Raw genomic sequence first — 19211 nt, 5'->3', positions numbered from 1 at the left:
CTTTGATAGGCTTTACGATACCAGTAAAATATTTTGGACCAGAGAACAATTAATTTCAGGGCAGAACTAAAAGGTGTAAGAGGACACCTTGCATCATCACAGCAGTGAGACAGGAAAGTAAAATTTATGCAACCTAAATTCGGAATAGTATGAACACACAGACTCATCCCTGATCTTGACAGTTTGAGCTGAAGTACAACTGTGAATGAAGACACACATTTAGGAATAAGATGAATGGAGTCAGGAGAGTTCTTTAGAAAAAAAAAAACAATGTTTCACTGGATAAAGACATAATGTCTAATTTATAGGCAATGAATCTGCCCAAACAGCATGAACAGTGTGTTTAGATATGGATTCTCATTGGAGATGAAACCATCTCTCTCCTGACATGTTAAGATTTGTTTTAACGCGAGTTTAAAACGAAATGTTTAATGATGTTGAGAGGACTCAGGCAGAAAAAAAAATCTTCCAAAACGATTCTAAGTTCTAACAGGATGCTTGAAAGACAAACTTAAGGTCTTAGAGGTCTCAGGCTTATCCAGCTTGGAAAATAGCATGGCTGGCAGGAACTAGTTGAGGGCAGAGTTAGCCTCCATGTTAAGCCACAGGAGGGGCCCTGGAGTCAAGCTGCCCGGAGCCCACTGTATCCAAAACATTAGAGCCCTGGCTTTGACTGCCAGTCCAGTAGTAGTGCCTGAATACTGGAAAGCCCCCATTCTGGTCTGTGTTACTGTCGGTGCACCTTAGAGATCCTGTGGTTTTTGTAGTTCCAAACATAAGACAGGATTATGTAGTCTAACTCTTTGAAATAAGCTAAAATGAGATAAACTGGAGGGCTCTTACAGATACAGAGATCTGAGAGAGGAAATTATCAAGTTTTATGACTAATCATAACAAAGGTAGAATTTTCCAGCTCTCTCTTTAAAATTTTTAAGACAAAGTCAATACAATTTAATTTAAACAGTAATATCTCTTTTTTTAATATTAACACACCAATAGGAAAAATAGAGGTGATGATAACCAAACTACCTTCTGTGATTTTGACTGTTTAAATTTAGCTTGAAGAGTTATTAATGTAGAAAAAGTAAAATTTTCCTCTTTGTTTTCATCTTTAAAAATATGCATATGATATTAAATCATGTTTAGTTTAAGTATCAAAATTATTATTGTATATTTAATTTTTTTTCTTTTTTTCCATTCAGGGGCTTTTCTAGTTCCCAATTTTGTTAAGGTCCAAATATTATTCCTTAAACTCTCTGTCTCTATTCAAAGCTTTCTCTGTTTCCCTTCAGAGTTCTTTTCGACACATCCCACCGACTCTCCTCTCTCGTTTCTCAACAAGAGAAGCAACAGAAAAGAGACCCTCCCCTTCAACGTCCGGCCTGTGTGTGAGGAGCCCTACAATTGTATGGAGGTGGTTTAAGAGGGGGATTAAGGTTGTATCCCCTCTTTTCACACCAGGATACAAGGGCTCTTGGCCAAGATGGGGACGTAATTGTGCACAGGGAATTTTTTCCCTCCACAATGCAGTGTGCTGCTTTGGATCTCTTTCCCCTCTATTCAGTGTAATCACTCTTAGCTGGGAAGGTAGAGAATCTCAGCTCTTTCTATACTTCCTTTCCCACAAAAAGCTTGTAAAGCTTAGTGTAGTCTAACTGAATATTCACAATGGCACAATCTTTCTGTTAGCGTAGGATCAAACTGCATTTACAGATCTTATTCTGAGGAGTGTGTTCAAAGGGCAATACAATGGTTAATGTTACAAAACATCTGATTTATGAGAGGATAATCTTAATTGATTTTTGAGCCGCTTCAAATGTTTTTAATTTCTTATGTAAAAGTGTTACAATAAGCAGACTGTGGTTATTAAGTGAAAGGTTTGTCAAATTAAGTAGAAAAAAAACCCAACCCAAAACTACTTAACCCTCCTGTTATGTTCTTTTCTCTGGAACAGCAATAATGTTCCTGGGTTAATTTGACCCGGGGCATATTCAATTATCCATAAGTGTCAGAACCCCCAAAAATTCCATACACATTAATTTTTAACTCCATAATTAACCATTTAAATCAAGATTTAGTCCGTTGGTATTCTTTAATCCTCACAGATCATGGTTCAATGAAGATAACTCCCTAATTTTACATTAAAATTAATGTTAAAACTTTTTTAATGTACATTTGAAAGACCTGAATATGAATACAATAGTTTTACATGACATAGATTTTTGATTATTTTATTTTACATTTTGATTTTTCTTTTTTTTTTTGTGATGTTGATAAATTAACATGACGCCTCTTCTGTCACATGCTGCCCAGATTTTTATGCTGCATTTAGCTGGTTTGGAAGGAATATATTGTCTAAAATACACTTTTAAAGGGATCAATTTGACCCGCAACATAATACAAGGGTTAACTATGCAAATCCTGCAAACTGATCAACCAAATGATAAATCTATATTACATGTTTTATCCTATAGGTCAGGACTGCCTTGTCCCTGCCTCAGCAGACCATTTCCTCCTCTTTTCTCACCACTCATTCTCACTTTGTCTCTCTTCCCTCATATTCTTTTTTCATCTTGTGCCTTTTCTACTATATCATAATGAATAATCTACACTTGCAGACAGTTTTCCCCCCCCCGGAGATGAGGATCCGTAAGTCTTAAGATCCGGATCTTTAGACTTCAGCTCAACAGAGGCCATATGTGAGCTTTAATCAGCTTACTGTCTCTTGGCTGATACAAACACACACAGATTTCCTTCCTTGAGAAACAACATTACTACTGAGAAGCCAATTATGCTGCATCAGAGAATGAATGTTCTGACAAGCATTTACATCAGCTGAAGAAAAAAAGGAGATGAGATGATGTGTTTCTTCAAAAAGCTGCAAAACAGTATATTTCTAGGTACTCTAAATGTGTTTACTAACTTGGTTAAAGCTAATACCTCAGTACTAAAGTTACCTTTAGCAGTGCACTAAAATCTTAATATAATTTCCTACTTAAAGACAAGAATTTAATCTCAATAAGGACCCATGACTGTGGATAAGAGACTGACCACTTAGCCATGGATAACAATTACTCTTAAGATAAGGATGATGTTACCATAGAAATAGGATGAGTGAGGGAACAACACTATTTCAGGACTAACAAGGACGGTTATTACAGAGCGATACAGGGTCCGACCTTAATCCCATTCCCATTGTCCTGATCCCTAATAAGATTCAGCTTACTGGACTCCTGTGGGCTCCTGTCTTCTGTTTAAAACTAGTGTTTGTATTAAACTTCTTCTGTTTCCTTCAGTTTCTATGTTACTTGAATATTAACAATACTCAATTATAAGAGGCATGAATGCACTGATAAAGCTCTATTTCTGGAACAGTGACGCAGCCAGATTCTTCACTTCAGCCTCAGAGAGCTCTCTTTTTATGAAACTATAGCAGACTTTCCTGCTGTGCCTGAAGCAACTGAATCATTTCAGGAAACTTTGAAAGTCTGTGTGTATCTGGGGTGCTTGTTTGGCTTAGTATAAAGATCAAGTGCTGCATAAAAAGAGGCAAAGTCCTGTATCCTATAATGCACTGGTCCCTAGATCCTGAGGAAAGTTCCTGCAGTCAAAAAGTACCTTTGGAATCAGACTTGTAACCATTTGGTGCTTGTCTCCCAATTCAATTCAATTCAATTTAATTTGCTTTATTGGTATGAACTAAGGCATGTTGTTGCCAAAGCACATACGATTCATACACATACATTACATATATATTCATTACATATTATATGTATTACATATTTTATACGCATTTATGAACGATGGTGTCACCCATACAGTATATCTCACTTGAAGCGGTATGCTCATAAAACCTTCACCTAAAATCAGATATTATGGGATGGTGCGTCCCTCAGGCTGTGACAGGCAGGCACATATTTAGCAGCCAGAGGAGCTGCCGACCCTTCCCCCAGGAGAACTGACAGTTTCTCTTGTTGGGAAGTTTGTTACTATTTTAGTAATTTCCCTGTCGTGGGAATCTCTTAGTAAAGAGAACTTGCTGCAGTGGAGGAGGAAGTGCATCTCTGTCTCTATGTCCCCTGTAGAGCAGTGAGAACATAGACGCTCCTCTCTGGGCAGCCATGTCTGCCTGTGTCTCCCTGTCTCTACAGCTAGATGGTGGTCACTCAGCCTGTATTTGGTCAGGATACGTCTTTGTTTTGTATCTCTGACACAGTACAGATATTCAGATAATTTATAATCACGGTTTAGGGTCAAATAACAATTCATTCTACTTTGGGTCTTTGTTTGGTTTCTCCAGTGTTCTAAATACAGATCTTTGGAGTGCTTCATGATGAGTTTAATTTGGTTGTGTTTTGGATCAGTGCTGATGGGAGTCTGGCTGATTAGCTTCCTCACCAGCTGACTAAGGGGACAGTTTTCAGGGTTCAGCTATTGGGTTTTTAGTGCTTTATATTGAAGTAAGTCTTTTGGGCTTAAATTTAGATGTGTCCAAAATTTGATTGCCAGTTTCTGAATGTTTAACAGTAATGGGAAACATCCCAGTTCTGCTCAGCAGGCGCTATTAGGAGGTTTTTTTTAACATGTAGAATTTCTACAGAATTCAGTATGGAGAGCCTCTATTTCTTTCTTATCCTTGTTACCTGTCTTCTCAGCTATCCAATGCAACACAGGCACACTTCAAAAATCCCGAGAGTAGCAAGATGTAGACTATCACTTTTCTCCAGGAGTCCTAATTAACCTGAGTTTGAAATCACCCATCACTAAGTCAGTCCAGGCTTTGATAAGAGCAGAAATGTCAGTCTCACCTGACAGTCAGTGAGCTGCTCCTCCATGTCCAAGTCTTCATTAAGGGGCTGAAGAGCAGAGGTCAGAGTGGCACGAGTGCTGAGCAACCAGTGGTCGAGCTCTGCGGCCTCGCTGTGGTAACGCTGCAGCGCCTGTTCCTGCCGCTGCTCTTCTAGCTGCTCACTGAGTTTCTCCTGTAGCAAGTCAAAGAAACACGTTTGATTTACTACAAGAAGACGAGGGAAACGGTTAAATCATCTCAAGTATCACCGGCTGCTTACCTCTAGCAGCTGCCGTTTTCCTGAAGCCTTCATTCGGATAGTTGCCATCCTCTCCCCCAGCACAGTGAGAGTGGACTGGAGAGCCAGCTGATCGCCCGGCTCCCCGTCACTGTCGCTGTCTGCCAGCTCCTCGGAGAAACACGTCTGTAACTCACCGATCTCTTCCTGTAGCATCATGATTTCATCCATCAAAGCCTAGATGAGTCAGACAGAATACAAATGTGAGAAGTCAAGGCAGAGTAAAGTGTTGAAAGAAAAAGACAGATATTTGAAGAAGAGGACATTGTTAGGAAAAAAAGGATGACGCTCAAAAGGAGCTGGCAGGCGACAGCAGTAACAGAGGGCTAGTCCAAACTGCCTGACATTACATTACAAAAAGGGAGCTGTCACTGTGCCGTTGGCATGGTAACGGAGATCAGTGCCATGCTGTCTGTGCAACCATTGCTAGGGTTAGTGCAATATCAAACCCCTCAATCATTCTCTGTTTTCTCTGAGCTGGCTTGTCTTTCGTCAGCTCTGTCTGTTTCCTCAACAGACGTCTTCTGTCTAAATTTCATTATTCAAACGTACTCCTTCATTTAATATCACTGTATGTGTTCTTCACTCCACTTCTCTCTCTTTCCCCATTACATGCTATCACTATTTCCCCAACAGCTCCAGACCTTGCTACCTTACCCCCCCTCCCCCTCCTCTCTTTTACCTGGTGTGCAGCCATCTGGCTCTCGGGGCTCTTGCTGGGCTCCAGGCTTTCGTTGAGCGATCCCTCAATGGACTCCATCTTTGTGGAAATAGACTGGAGAGACTCCTGATAGTGCTGCTGTCGCTCCAGAGCCTCGTATAAACTCTTCTGCTTCTCGCTGATCTGTGGAAGAAAGGAAAGAAGGAAATAAATAAAAGATGGCGGAGTCAAGATCAAAGCTGGAAGGCGAGGGTGAGGGGAAACTTGACCGTAACCGTCACTGTCTTGAGTTTTGCATTAAAAGAAGTGAATGGAGGTGTGTTTCAGAATGAACTTAATATTTGTAGAGATCATATCTAAACTTTGGTATTTGTGTAACTCTTTTAGAGATATATAACTGCTGGATTTTGTGATAACTTTCATAACTGACAAGTCTTGTCCTAGATCCTAAAACTGTGCCCCTGTTAAAATGTTGAAAATGAGGATTTCTAAAATCAAATTTATATTTTGTTTTATTTATTAATGTAATCTACTTTCTTCTTCTTTTTTTTCTTCTTCTTCCTTTTCTTTTCTTTCTAATGTAAATGTCTTTATATAATCCACTCTTAATATTTCATTTTAAATGTGTAATGTGGTTTGAAGGCAAGATGTATGATCTGATTTAATTCTCTTCTGTTTGTGGAAAAACAAAAAACAATACAACTCTGTTTAAAAAATAAATAAATAAAATAAAATGTATGTCTTGAGAAGTTTTTCTCTGGTTGAGATTTAATCCAAGGCATTTTCTAGCTTGAATCAAAAAAAATAAAACATTGTAAAGATTTTATCTAACATTGAGATCATTGTTGTCATGTTGAGACATACCACATTTTTAAGCGTCTCCCAGGATCTCTGCAGGTCATCCAGGTTAGCAGCACTGCTCTCCATGGACGGGTCATACAGCTCCTGGAGGGGTGCTCGGCTGAGGGAACCTCGACCCTGTGGCAAAGGAAACACACTTAATGCTAGCTAACAGCAAAATATGAGGAGGATGAACTCTATGCTTACTTCTGAGGCTTCTTGAAGATGATGTGTAGGTACTGATAAGTTATGTCTTCAAACATATAGTCAACAATTAGAATGAGTTGCACATACAGCACTGAACACAGGTTCTACTTAGAAATGTATCATGGCTTAATGAACTGACGTCATACTGTACTCCAGAGAAGATTCTTTATAATGTGAGGAGAAGACCCTTAATGTTCAGGCTGATTTGGGGAGCATTTATGGATGCTCTACCCTGAATAAAATGTGAGGACTGATGCTGGATTCTGCTTTTATTTTATTTTTTTCCTTTTAATTTCTGGACTTGAACATTATGTTATTTTGTATCATACTTGAAGCGGCTCAGTTTGTACGGTGCCGCAGAGACTAAATGGGGTTGTGTTTGCGACGCGTCTTGCCATTAAATCAAAATCAAAGTTCAAAGTATGTTTACTATTTATTATCAAACACTCAAAACAAATCAATATCAAAAAAGGTTCGAAACAAACAATGAAAATGACGATGACGGTGGCGGTGGCGATGGCGTGGCGTGGCGGTCAACAAAAAATACTCAACCCCCACTCACCCTCTATGTGTGTGCCCCACCCCCAACTGAACAGGTAGATAAAAGGTAAACCACACCCATGAACCCCAAACCGGAAATGAAGTAAGCAATAAAAAAAGGAAATAATCATGGTTAACGAATAACATAGAAAATCAACATTATGGCCCCTACAATACCGGCCCCTAATTATTATGCCACAAAATAATAATTACATCATACGAGATGACATCATGCATTATAACATTTTAAATCGAACATAATTACAATCTTCTTACTGCATTGTTTTTTTTTTTTTAAAGTTCGAAAGTTCGTTATTCAACAGTCCTTTCTTTCGCTTTTTTAAAGTTCGAAAGTTCGTTATTCAACAGTCCATTCTTTCGCCTTTCGGAAATCAGTAAGAATGTTCAGTCTGGGAAGGTGTGTGCTTTGGGCAAGGGGCAAAGTCAAAGTCAAAAAACAAAGATAAGTCAGGTTGACTCTCAAAAATCCTCGGCTTCCAGTAGAAGACAGACTTTGGTGATAGGTCTGTTCAGGAACCCAGTCTTAGTCCTGATCCGAAGCTGACGTACAAGTCCTCTTCTGTCCATGATGACCTCCACAACTTTTCCAGTAATCCAGGAGTTCCTAGGCGCCATATCATCCACAATGATCACAATGTCTCCTGGAGTGAAGTTGCGTCTGATGTTTGTCCACTTTTGTCTTTCCTGGAGTTGAGGAAGATATTCCTTTGTCCATCTTTTCCAGAATAAGTCCGACATGTATTGTACTTGTCTCCATCTGCGTCGAGCATAGACGTCCTCCTTTGCAAAGATTCCTGGTGGTAGAGATGGCGCTGATTTAAGAAGCAGAAGGTGGTTGGGGGTGAGTGCCTCAAGGTCGTTAGGATCTGTGGAAGCCTTGGTGATGGGGCGACTGTTGAGGATAGCTTCAACTTCACAAAACACTGTCTGGAGTCCCTCCTCGTCGAGGCTTTGCACAGACAGAGTAGAATTTAGTACCTTTCTCACTGATCTTATCAGTCTTTCCCACACACCTCCATGGTGTGAGCCAGCAGGGGGGTGGAAGATCCATTTTATCCCCTTTTGAAGGAGTGTATCATGGATTTTCCCATGATTCCAGCTTTCAATTGCTTCCTTCAACTCGCGCTGAGCTCCCACAAAATTGGTGCCATTGTCTGACCGTAGTTCTTTCACCTGTCCACGTCTTGCTTTAAAACGTCTCAGAGCATTGATAAACGAGTCAGTGTCCAGAGATGATGCCACTTCGATGTGAACAGCTCTTATGGCCAAACAAGTGAAAATGACGCCGTAGCGTTTAACAACAGTCCGTCCACGTTTCACTCCAAAAGGTCCAAAATAATCCACTCCAACATACGTAAAGGGGGGTTCATCTGGTGACACTCTATCCAGGGGCAAGTCTGCCATCTGCTGTTGACCTGGGGTAGCATTCAAACGCCGACAAACAACACATTTAGAAAGGATTCTTCTTATGGACACAGTGGCACCAGGAATCCAATACTTCTGTCGCAACCTGGACAACATGTGGTTGCGGCCGCCATGACCAACTTGTTCATGGACATGTCGCAGAATGAGATCCGAGACATGTAAATCTTTGGCCAGAATGACGGGGTGTTTCATCTCTTCTGGCATTGCTGCTCTGCTGAGTCTGCCACCAACTCTTAGAACACCATTCTCCAGCACTGGGTTAAGTTTATGAATGGGACTTGTCTTCTTTACATTCATTCCTTTTTCCAAGTTTGAAATCTCATCTGCAAACTTCTTCTGACAGAAGCAGATGATGTCCATTTCAGCCTCTGCTAATTCTTCGACTGTTAGACCAACGCTTTCTTTAGCCTTTGATCCTCTTCCGTCCTTCAGTAGCAAATCTCCCTGTTTGCTATGTTGATTAAGTTGAGCTTGTTTCCTTTTCCTAGAGCGGTACAACAGAAGTCTTTTGAGTCTCAACATCCAAGCCACTGCCCTTTTCAGGTGAGTCCATGATGAGTAGTAGTGGATGAAGTGAGTCGTTGGGTCTGTATGTTCTGAAATGATCCGAATAGCGTTTACTGTTGTGTTTCTGATTTCTGAATCCTCTGGTGAAATTTCTCCCAGTCTGTCTGGATGTTGAGGCCATTCCTCCACAGGTCGAAGAAGAAACTGAGGCCCAGATGTCCAGGTTTCTTTCTTCAGGAAAGCCTTGACTGACAAACCACGAGAAGCCATGTCTGCTGGATTTATAGCTGTTTCAATATATCTCCATTGTTGTGCACGTGAAACCTCAGTGATTTGTGCAATCCTGTTTGCCACAAAAGTTCTGAACCTTGTTGTGTTGTTGTTGATGTATTTGAGAACAGAGGTGCTGTCAGTCCAAAATACAGAGTTAGCGAGTTCCATCTGCAGTTCTTTTCTCAACATTCTGTCCATTCTGCTCGCCATGGTAGCAGCAGTCAATTCCATACGGGGAATGGTAACTGGCTTTAATGGAGCCACTCTTGCTTTTCCCATCACAAATCCACAATGTACCTGGCCATGATTGTCGTGCTGCAACAGGTAACTTACAGTCCCGTATCCATCCTCACATGCATCTGCAAAGTGGTGAAGCTGAGCAGAGGTGATGGTTCCGTAGTCTGATGGTTTAAAGCATCTGTGTACTGTGAAATTTTCCAGGTTTTGAAGGTCCTGAATCCAGTTTGTCCAATCTTGTGCAATGACATCTGGTACAACATCATCCCAACCAATCCTTTTCCTACACAAAGTTTGCAGGATCCTTTTGGCATTTAACACAACAGGGGCAAGCATTCCAAGAGGATCATACACAGAACTGACTGTAGACAGAATTCCTCTTCTGGTGATAGGTCGGTCTTTCAAAGTGATTCTAAACTTGAAGACATCCGATTGTACACACCATTGTACACCCAGTACCCTCTCCACAGGAAGATTGTCACAATCCAAATCAAGATTTTTAATCTCCTTAGCTCTCTCTGTTTCTGGTATGGCAATCAACACGTAACGACTGTTGCTGACCCACTTGGTCAGTACAAAGCCTCCCTTGGAGCAGATTGCTCGAAGTTCAGTGTACAGAGCGATTGCTTCTTGCTCTGAAGCTGCTGAGGTCAAGCAGTCATCAACGTAAAAGTTGTTCATGATGGTTTTTACAGCATGAGGGCTGAACTTCTCCACATTGTCCTCAGCACATTTCCTCAGGGCAAAGTTAGCCACACTTGGGGATGAAGTTGCTCCAAATAGATGCACTGTCATCCTGTACTCTTCCATGTTCTTTGTATAGTCACCATCAGGCCACCAGAAGAATCTCAACAAATCCCGATCTTCAGTTGGTACCTTCACCTGATGGAACATAGCTTCAATGTCAGCTGTGATGACAACAGGTTCTTTTCGAAATCTAGCCAAGACTCCAATCAGTGAGCTAGTCAGGTCTGGTCCCTGTAGAAGCTGAGAGTTCAGAGACACTCCCTGAAATGAAGCTCCACAGTCAAATACAACACGAAGCTTTAGCTTTTGAGGATGGTAAACCCCATGGTGTGGTAGATACCATTTCTTGCCATCGATTCGTTCCAAGATGTTGTCTGGTACTTTCTCTGCATATCCCTTGGATAGCATGTCTGACATGAAGCTTTTGTATTCCAGAAGAAAAGATGGATCCTTTTTGAAACGTTTCTTCAGGTTCAGTGTCCTCTGTTCAGCCACATGTCTATTGTCTGGCATGTGTATGGTTTTGTCCTTTAAAGGAAGTCCAATGCAAAAATGACCATCCACAAGCTTTGCAGATTTCGAAACCGAATCCATGAACTGCTGGTCTTCTTATGAAGGTTCATGTTCATCTTTAACACATTCTGGAAAATCAGTCTTAAACTGCTGTTCCCACAGCTCATCCAGTTTCAACAACGATATCCTGTTTACAGTAATGGTTGGAAGCTCACAACCATTATCAGGTTGTCCTCCCAATGGTCCATTAACTGTCCATCCAAGAATTGTTTTTACAGCATAAGGTCCATTACCCACACTCCTGATGACCTCAAGTGGTTCCAGGGCCTTTGGAACATCCGAGCCAATCAACATCTCAATTTCAGAGTCAATTTCAGGTAAGTCAACATTTCTCAGATAAGGCCATTGGTCAATGTCCTTTTGACATGGAATATTTCCTTTATGCACAGGCATGGATTTCTGACTGTAAATACATGGGATTTCACAAAACTCATTGTTGCCAAGCTCAGCAACATCCAAACCTGAAACAATGCAGGTATCAACGACTTTCTTCTGACCCATGGTTCTCAGAAGAATCTTTGATCTTCGGCCTTGAAGATGAAGCTTATTCATCAGCCCCACTGTGCAGAATGATGCAGTACTTCCTGGGTCAAGAAAAGCATAGGTATGCACAATTGTGTTTCCCTTTCTGGCCTTGACTTGCACAGGCACTATCGAGAGCTTGCAGCTGTCCTCACCGGCCCCAGTGACTCCACTAGTCTGTACTGATGGTACGGCACCGTCCTCGGTAGCTGTCTTCCTTCCTGTTTGCATTTCCATTTTACGGTTGTGTATATGCAACATGCTGGGGTGCTTTAAGCCACATTCTTTGCAGCTCAGTCGCTTCCTGCAGTCTCTGCTGATGTGCCCTCTGCACAGACAGCCGAAACAAACACCATTCTCTCGAAGGAAAGCGATCTTCTCGTTGTGTGCCTTCCTTTCCAATGAAAAACACACATCCAAATCGTGTCCCCTTTTGCAAAACAAACATCCTTTCAAAGCGGGCAAACTCTCCTTTTCTGTACCTTCTTTTTCGGTTTTCCTTTCGGCAACTGACACAGTGGTGGCAAAGATACTTCCCTTTGACTTATACTGAGGTTGTGATCTTGTCTTTCTTATATCCTTGCTTGATGTAAGAGTGTCTTTTATGTCTCCAAATACTGGATCTGTCAGAATCTTTATTTGTCTTTCAAGGAAATCCACCAAGTCCCTAAAGGTGGCTCTGTGCTTCCGTTTCTCTTGTAAGTCACAGGCCACTGTTCTCCATTTATCTCTGAGCCGGTACGGCAGCTTCCTAATCACATGTAGCATGTTGGAAGGAAGATCAAGTTCAGACATATATTCAAGTTCCTCCATAGCATTGCAGCATCCTCTCATAAACAATGTATACGCTTGAAGAGCCTTTGTGTCGTCAGGTTTAATCGATGTCCATAAAAGAGCTTTCTCAATTTGTGCTGAAGCTATCTTGTGCTCATTTCCAAAGTGCTCCTGGAGTAAAGACTTAGCCTTGCTGTATCCTCTCTCCGAAGTCATGTGTATGCAACTCCTTACAAGATCCCTTGGCTGTCCTCTTGTGTATTGTTCCAAATAATAAAGACAGTCTCGAGGGTTAGGGTTCTTGCTTTCAATGCTGTATTCAAACGATTTAATGAAGGTCTGATATTGAAGTGGGTCACCATCATAAACTTGAATTTCTTTCTTGGGCATGGAAGAAAGACACTGTTGCTGGATCAATAAAGCGGTGATTTCATTTTGTTTTTCCATAACTGTGAATATACTGTTTTGTTCATTGTTTCCTGCAGCAGGTATTGTAGTTGGTGGTGTTGCGGCTTGAGCTTCTGGATTTCTGATGCTTTGTTGGTGGGTCAAGGGTACAGAGGTAAGTGTCTGAATTTGTGTTATGGCTTTGTTTGTGGTTGTTACTGAAGTCCGTAAATTGTTATCACTGTGGTTTTGTTGAAGTTGTCCATTTGGTTTGTTAGCCGTTGCTTGTAGTCCATTGTGATCCATTTCAATGAGAGTTATTTTCTTGTCCTGTTGTCCTTTTTCGAAATAAGAAGTCATTCCATCTGAAAGTTTGGATATTTTACTGTGAACGCCAGATCCTTTTGATGCTCCAAGTATTTTCATTCTTGCCATTGTAGCAGCGATGTTAGCATCCATCTCTAACTGTTCTTTTTTCCTCCTCAGCTGCTCCTCCTGCTCTTCGAGGTTGTGTTTGTCTTGAAGGTGTTTTTGTCGAACCATGAGTGCAGCCATTTCTGCTTCGGCCATTATGCGTGCTGATGAAGTGCTTGAAACTTTTGAGCTTGAACCAGAAGAACATTTGCTTTTTCTGCTGCCAATATTTGAAACACTGTCACATGGTTGAATTTCATCCTGTTGTTCCAGGTCTGATGTTGCTTTAATGTTTGGTTGAGAAAAGGGGGTGTCATGTTGAGGAATCATTTCTTTTATTTCGGCAAGTGCCTCCTCAGGTGAGATGAGTGAACTGTCTGCTTTTCCAGCCATGGGTAAAACTGTGGCTACATATTCTGTTTCTAGCCAGGGGTGTCCAGTATCCAAAAGCCATTGTTTCACATCCTCAACAAAGTTCGTTTTGGTTTTAGTTACCCGTTTAAACCAGTCATTTTGAGTTTCTTGTTCCTCCGTTGGAAGCAATACAAAAACTGATTCATGTGCAATTCTTGCATTTTCATAATTCTGAATAATTTTTCCAAGTTTTGTTTGCACATCCTTTGCATTTTCATCCTTTTGCATCAAGTCTTTGATTTCATGTGTGAGTCCTTTAATTTTTTTCACGTTTGATTGACGTTCCTTTTGGAGTGTAATGATTTTGCAAGACAGCGCTTTGGCTGTGAGCTTCACCGTTCTCCTCTCCTCCATACCATCACACACGTCACTTTTTCCACTCATTTTGTCATTTTCCAACATTCACATTCCGTTGAAAACACATTGCAGCAGATGACATCAAAGCACAGGTAAACTGCATCCACAATAGCGCACCAACAACGCGCTCTCCAGCTGATCAGCACAGCAGCGTCTGCGCTCCACAAAACACACAATCCACAGCGTGTTCCACAACAAAACAGCACAAAAACTCCGCCGATCACGGCAAACAGAGCATCCACACACAAAAGCCAAAACACGTCCCCAATGGACAAGCGGCAGCCGTTCCAAACTGCGTACAAACTTTTCACAACATACACAAAGGAATACGGCGGGCCTACCGCTTCAGAAGGCTCTGTGGCTCTGCTGTCAATCAGCGAGTTTTCCGCTGCGGCTGCAGTCAAACGTGTCCTCTCACTTCAGCGTCCATCCTTTCCAAAGTGTCCGCGTTCCAATCCATGCTGAAGGAAGAGTGGTCCAGTGTTCCAAGAGTGTCCATCCAGTGATCCGGGTTATTTTTTGTTGACTAAATGAAGCGGCTCAGTTTGTACGGTGCCGCAGAGACTAAATGGGGTTGTGTTTGCGACGCGTCTTGCCATTAAATCAAAATCAAAGTTCAAAGTATGTTTACTATTTATTATCAAACACTCAAAACAAATCAATATCAAAAAAGGTTCGAAACAAACAATGAAAATGACGATGACGGTGGCGGTGGCGATGGCGTGGCGTGGCGGTCAACAAAAAATACTCAACCCCCACTCACCCTCTATGTGTGTGCCCCACCCCCAACTGAACAGGTAGATAAAAGGTAAACCACACCCATGAACCCCAAACCGGAAATGAAGTAAGCAATAAAAAAAGGAAATAATCATGGTTAACGAATAACATAGAAAATCAACATTATGGCCCCTACAATACTGTTCTGTCGATTATATTGTACTTTTTGACAACAAAATAAATATGTATGAAATGTATGTAATGAGAACCAAAGCAAACCAAGGGTTGGGGTGGGGAAGAATATGTAGTTGTTTCTGTTTTCTTTTGTTTTGTATTTTATTGTTGTTGCTGTTGTTTTCTCTTTATTTTCCCTGTGAAGTTAGACTACACATTTTCTTTGCTCTTATCCCCATCATTTAACATTCTTATTATTTTTATTATTATTAGATTTTCTACTTATTTATTTTCATACTGTGAATTCCAATTTCATTATAATTGATATTATTTTTTGTGTCTTTATTTCCTTTATTTGCATACAATATATGAAAAATAAAATGAAATAAAAAACTGAGCACAAATGATTTACTTTGACTGTAAGAAGGAAAAATAACATTATAGAAATGTATTATTCACATAATATAAATTACCAGCTACATCGATTAATGGAAAATTCTTACATTTCTTTGCATTTTTTTAACCCAGATAAAAACTAAGCTTAGAATGAAGACTGTTGTGTTTTTCTATAACAACAGATGAGGCTGTGTACCTCCAAAGAAAGGATATTGTAAGAAGTTGAGAGTTTTGTTTTGTTTGGGTCAGTATCTGGTTGGGATTCAATGTAATAATTTCCCACTCTCTGTTATGAGACATTCTTTCATTGTCTTTCCACATGACTATCATCGTATTGGTTTTAGTTGCTTTCAATAACATGAGACTTAAATACTGCATTCATAAGATTTAAATCAGTAGCTAAAGAATGATCGTGATTTCTGCTGTTTCTCCAAGAATAACAAAGCACAGATGTTTCACTGCAGCAGCTCTCTAAGTAATACATTAGATCAGGGGTTCCCAAACTTTTCAGCCCGCGACCCCAAAAATATAGGTGCCAAAGACTCGAGACCCCCACTGTCCCTCAAAGTGATTTAATGTTGCTTCATTTAGCTGGTCTGCAGGAAGTTAGCCAACCTATATGAGCATGTGTCTGTGTTTCCTGTGCCGTTATGAATTAACTTACTGCTACCGATGCTTTTGATAATTAACTGCTCACTAACTCTAAACTTAGGAGTCATCTGGCAAAAAGAAAGACAGAAAACTCATTACATTTTCTATTTTCAAATTTTTGTTTCAAGTTTAGCAACTGTTTTTGTCTATAATTTTTACTGTAATGGGTAAAATCTACTATTTTTAGATAACTTAAAAAAAAAAAACATTCTAAAAGACATCTAAGGACCCCCCATTTGTGCCTTGCAACCCCCCAGTGGGTCCCAACCAACACTTTCGGAACCCCTGCATTAGATGACACATTTTCTACTTTTTGCTAAATTAGCTGTTTACACAAAAACAACTTCTCATTTTTGCCCTTAGCAAATAAAAGCAAGAGGCAAAAAAATATTCTTCAGCAAAGTAAATGTGCAAACTTAATGCCGATTACAAAAGAAAAGCAGGGGCAGCATAGCAACTCACCAGCTGTTTCAAACAACCATTGTGTTCATGGTGATGATGGAAAAGTCATTGTTTGGTGGTGGGAGTGGTGGCGTTGGGCAGGGATGCAGAGTCTACCCCACTCCTATAACTAGCTGATATAACACTATAATAAGATGCTGTTATTCTGATGTAAGCTAATGTGGCAAAAATCCTTTAATATTTAATGCATGTTTTACTTCTTATATAACTGCATATTTTAACGTCTTTGAGATATCTATATTTCTGGAAACAGTAAAAAAATATTAGAGGCACTTTTCAGGTCATGATGTCCTTAAGATGAACATCTTCTGCACAGGTTAAAGTTGTTATCTTTTGTTAGACTGAAAATTTGAGGTGTTAAATGTAAATCGATCAATGTTAATGTGCAAGCTTGGTGGGTTTGGGTAAGGCTGGCGAGCTTTGGAGGTAACCAGGGGCGGGGGGTTTGCAGTACCTGGCTAAGAGGAGCGTCAGCGTTAGCCCCTGGGGAAGGGGAGCGGCAGGCAGGGGGAGAGGAAACCTCGCTGTTCGTGCCCTCCTCCCCTGACTCCTCCGTCACAGGGGAGAGGAGCGTGTGGCAGCGGCCCGCTGTCATCTGACCACGCATACATCCCCGCACATCAAACACACACATCAGAAGAAGCAGGTGGAGGGAAAAGGGTGGGGACCAAAAAGAAATAGGCCCAGATCAAAGAGGCAAGGAGGCAAAGAGAGACAAAAATGAAGAGAGAGAAGAGGGAGCATTAAAATTAATGTGGGAGAGCAGGTTAGGCAGATTGCAGTGAGCACATTGCTGATTCATTAGACAGTAAGTAATCAAATAACACTGAGAGGAGACTAGTTAGATCATATTACTACTTCTGACATCTAACTCTGCAACACTTTTGACCTAGCACAGAATTAAAGAGGGTTCATTCACTGTACCATTGCTCTGCTAGTGCTAGCTAATAGACAAACACCGAATTCTTCTGCCAATGAATGAGCCACACTGATTTTTTTACAGGATGCATCAGGGGAAAGGAATGGCCATCACCAGGAAGTTAAAAAGTTACACGTAAGTACACACTCTAAAACTTCTCCCACCACATACAGACTAAGACACACTGAAGAGTCGCAGTTTCAGAACCACAGTCATTTCCTTTCCATCACAGACACGCTACCCTTTATAGTGGCATCTAGACATCTACCACACAAACAAGGTTTAATGTTGCATTTCTTGCACTGTCTTTCAAATGTCCATGGGAGAGAGGGGATCACGTTGGAGAGATCCACAGGATATCAAGGCCAATTCTCCAATGAAGCATGGCTAAAATATGACATAGCTCACATAAACTGAATTAGTGAGACGGCAGCAGCAGTTGTCCCAGAAGTAGCACAGCTGTGTGTGTGTCTGCATGCTTCAGCAGACAGGCAGAGCTGAAATGTGAGCCAAACCCTAGTGGGCTGCTTTTTTGGCAGTTAAATGCAGGGTTTGGCTGACTAACTGAGGACCTTTTTATATTTCGAGGACTTTTCCCGGGCTTTATGATGCAATGCAACGCAAGAGAAAGCATCAGGACAGCCGGCATGTGTGGGAAAACCAGGAGGTCTACATAATGAGATTAGTTAGAAACAGTGGTGGACAGTAACAGAGTAAAATGACTTGAGTACAGTACTTCAGTACATTTTTGAGTATCTGTACTTTACTTGAGTTTTATTTTTTGGGGATACTTATTACTTTTACTCCACTACATTCAGAAGACAATTATTGTACTTTTTACTCCACTACATTTCTATCAATGCTCTAGTTACTCACTACTTTAGCTTTGAAGTCAGCTCAGGAATGTCCTTCTTTTTTTTCTGAAATCTGATCCCAAAGACAGTAAAATGTGTTGGTGTAGTTCTGTTTGTCTCAGTGGTTTAGTCGTACCTGTATATCGTGCGTCTCCATGGTTGAACGTGGAGCAAACACAGAGCACATTTCACTCAGATCAGGCCATTCATTTAGAGGTGGTAATGATGTCTATAATTCTCCACCTGAGCACCCATGGTCATATCTTCAGCCCGTGTTAGAGGTTTTTAAAATGAAGAATGAAATGTATAATTTGAAATTTTCTCCCTGTTTCCCACTCTTCCCAAACACACAAACATTCACTGTCCAACCTAAGAAAGCGTGTTGAGCTACTTAACATTTGTTTCATTCCAGATGAACATTTCAAACTAAGTTGTCTGTGCTTGGAGTAACTTAGTGTCTGTTTTTATTCCATGGTATAGTTTTTAGAGATTTCAATGAATGGTTTCTATATAAACATAATGTAACAGAATGTACACCTATGTATTCTTGACTGCACTTATGTATTTTGAAAATACAACATTTTAGAGATAAATTTAAGAAGTACTTTGAATACTTAAGTATTTTTAAAAGCAAGTACTTCAGTATTTTAACTCAAGTAATAATCTGACAGAGCAACTGTCTTGTATTGGAGTAATATTTGACCTGGAGTATCTATACTTTGACTTAAGTAATGAAGCTGTGTACTTTGTCCACCACTGGTTAGAAACTAGACAGGACTTTACAGTGCTGTGGTAACACTGACATTCAGCTAAATATGCCAAACAGTAACAAACCAAGCAGCAGTCCTAGCAATTCGTTCCATACAGAAATATATCATGCTCTGCTCACACACTGTCACACAATTACACTGTAATATCCTGTTTCCTGTCCTGCTCAAACCAAAGACAACACAAACAGCGGTAACAGAGCAAGGAAGCGGCGAAATCTGAATCAGATCGAGAGTCACAGAGGAAGAGAAAAAAACCCAGATCAAGCCAAGGATGGTAATACT

General features: G+C 40.6%; 1 protein-coding gene across 1 annotated transcript in view; it reads right to left on the bottom strand.

Annotated features, from left to right (window-relative positions):
* syne1a (spectrin repeat containing, nuclear envelope 1a) overlaps nt 1–19211 on the bottom strand; it is a 202749-nt gene that overhangs the window by 40929 nt on the left and 142609 nt on the right. The window contains exons 93-97 of the mRNA XM_034699221.1: nt 16841–16981; nt 6613–6726; nt 5770–5931; nt 5070–5264; nt 4809–4982 (exon numbers count right to left, since the gene is read on the bottom strand). Coding sequence (XP_034555112.1) covers nt 4809–4982; nt 5070–5264; nt 5770–5931; nt 6613–6726; nt 16841–16981 — 786 coding nt within the window. The remainder of the gene's footprint in view (nt 1–4808; nt 4983–5069; nt 5265–5769; nt 5932–6612; nt 6727–16840; nt 16982–19211) is intronic.

This window comes from Notolabrus celidotus, chromosome 13, assembly GCF_009762535.1.
Source record: "Notolabrus celidotus isolate fNotCel1 chromosome 13, fNotCel1.pri, whole genome shotgun sequence".
Classification (NCBI taxonomy): Eukaryota; Metazoa; Chordata; class Actinopteri; order Labriformes; family Labridae; genus Notolabrus; species Notolabrus celidotus.
This window is presented reverse-complemented; position numbering and strand designations above follow the sequence as displayed.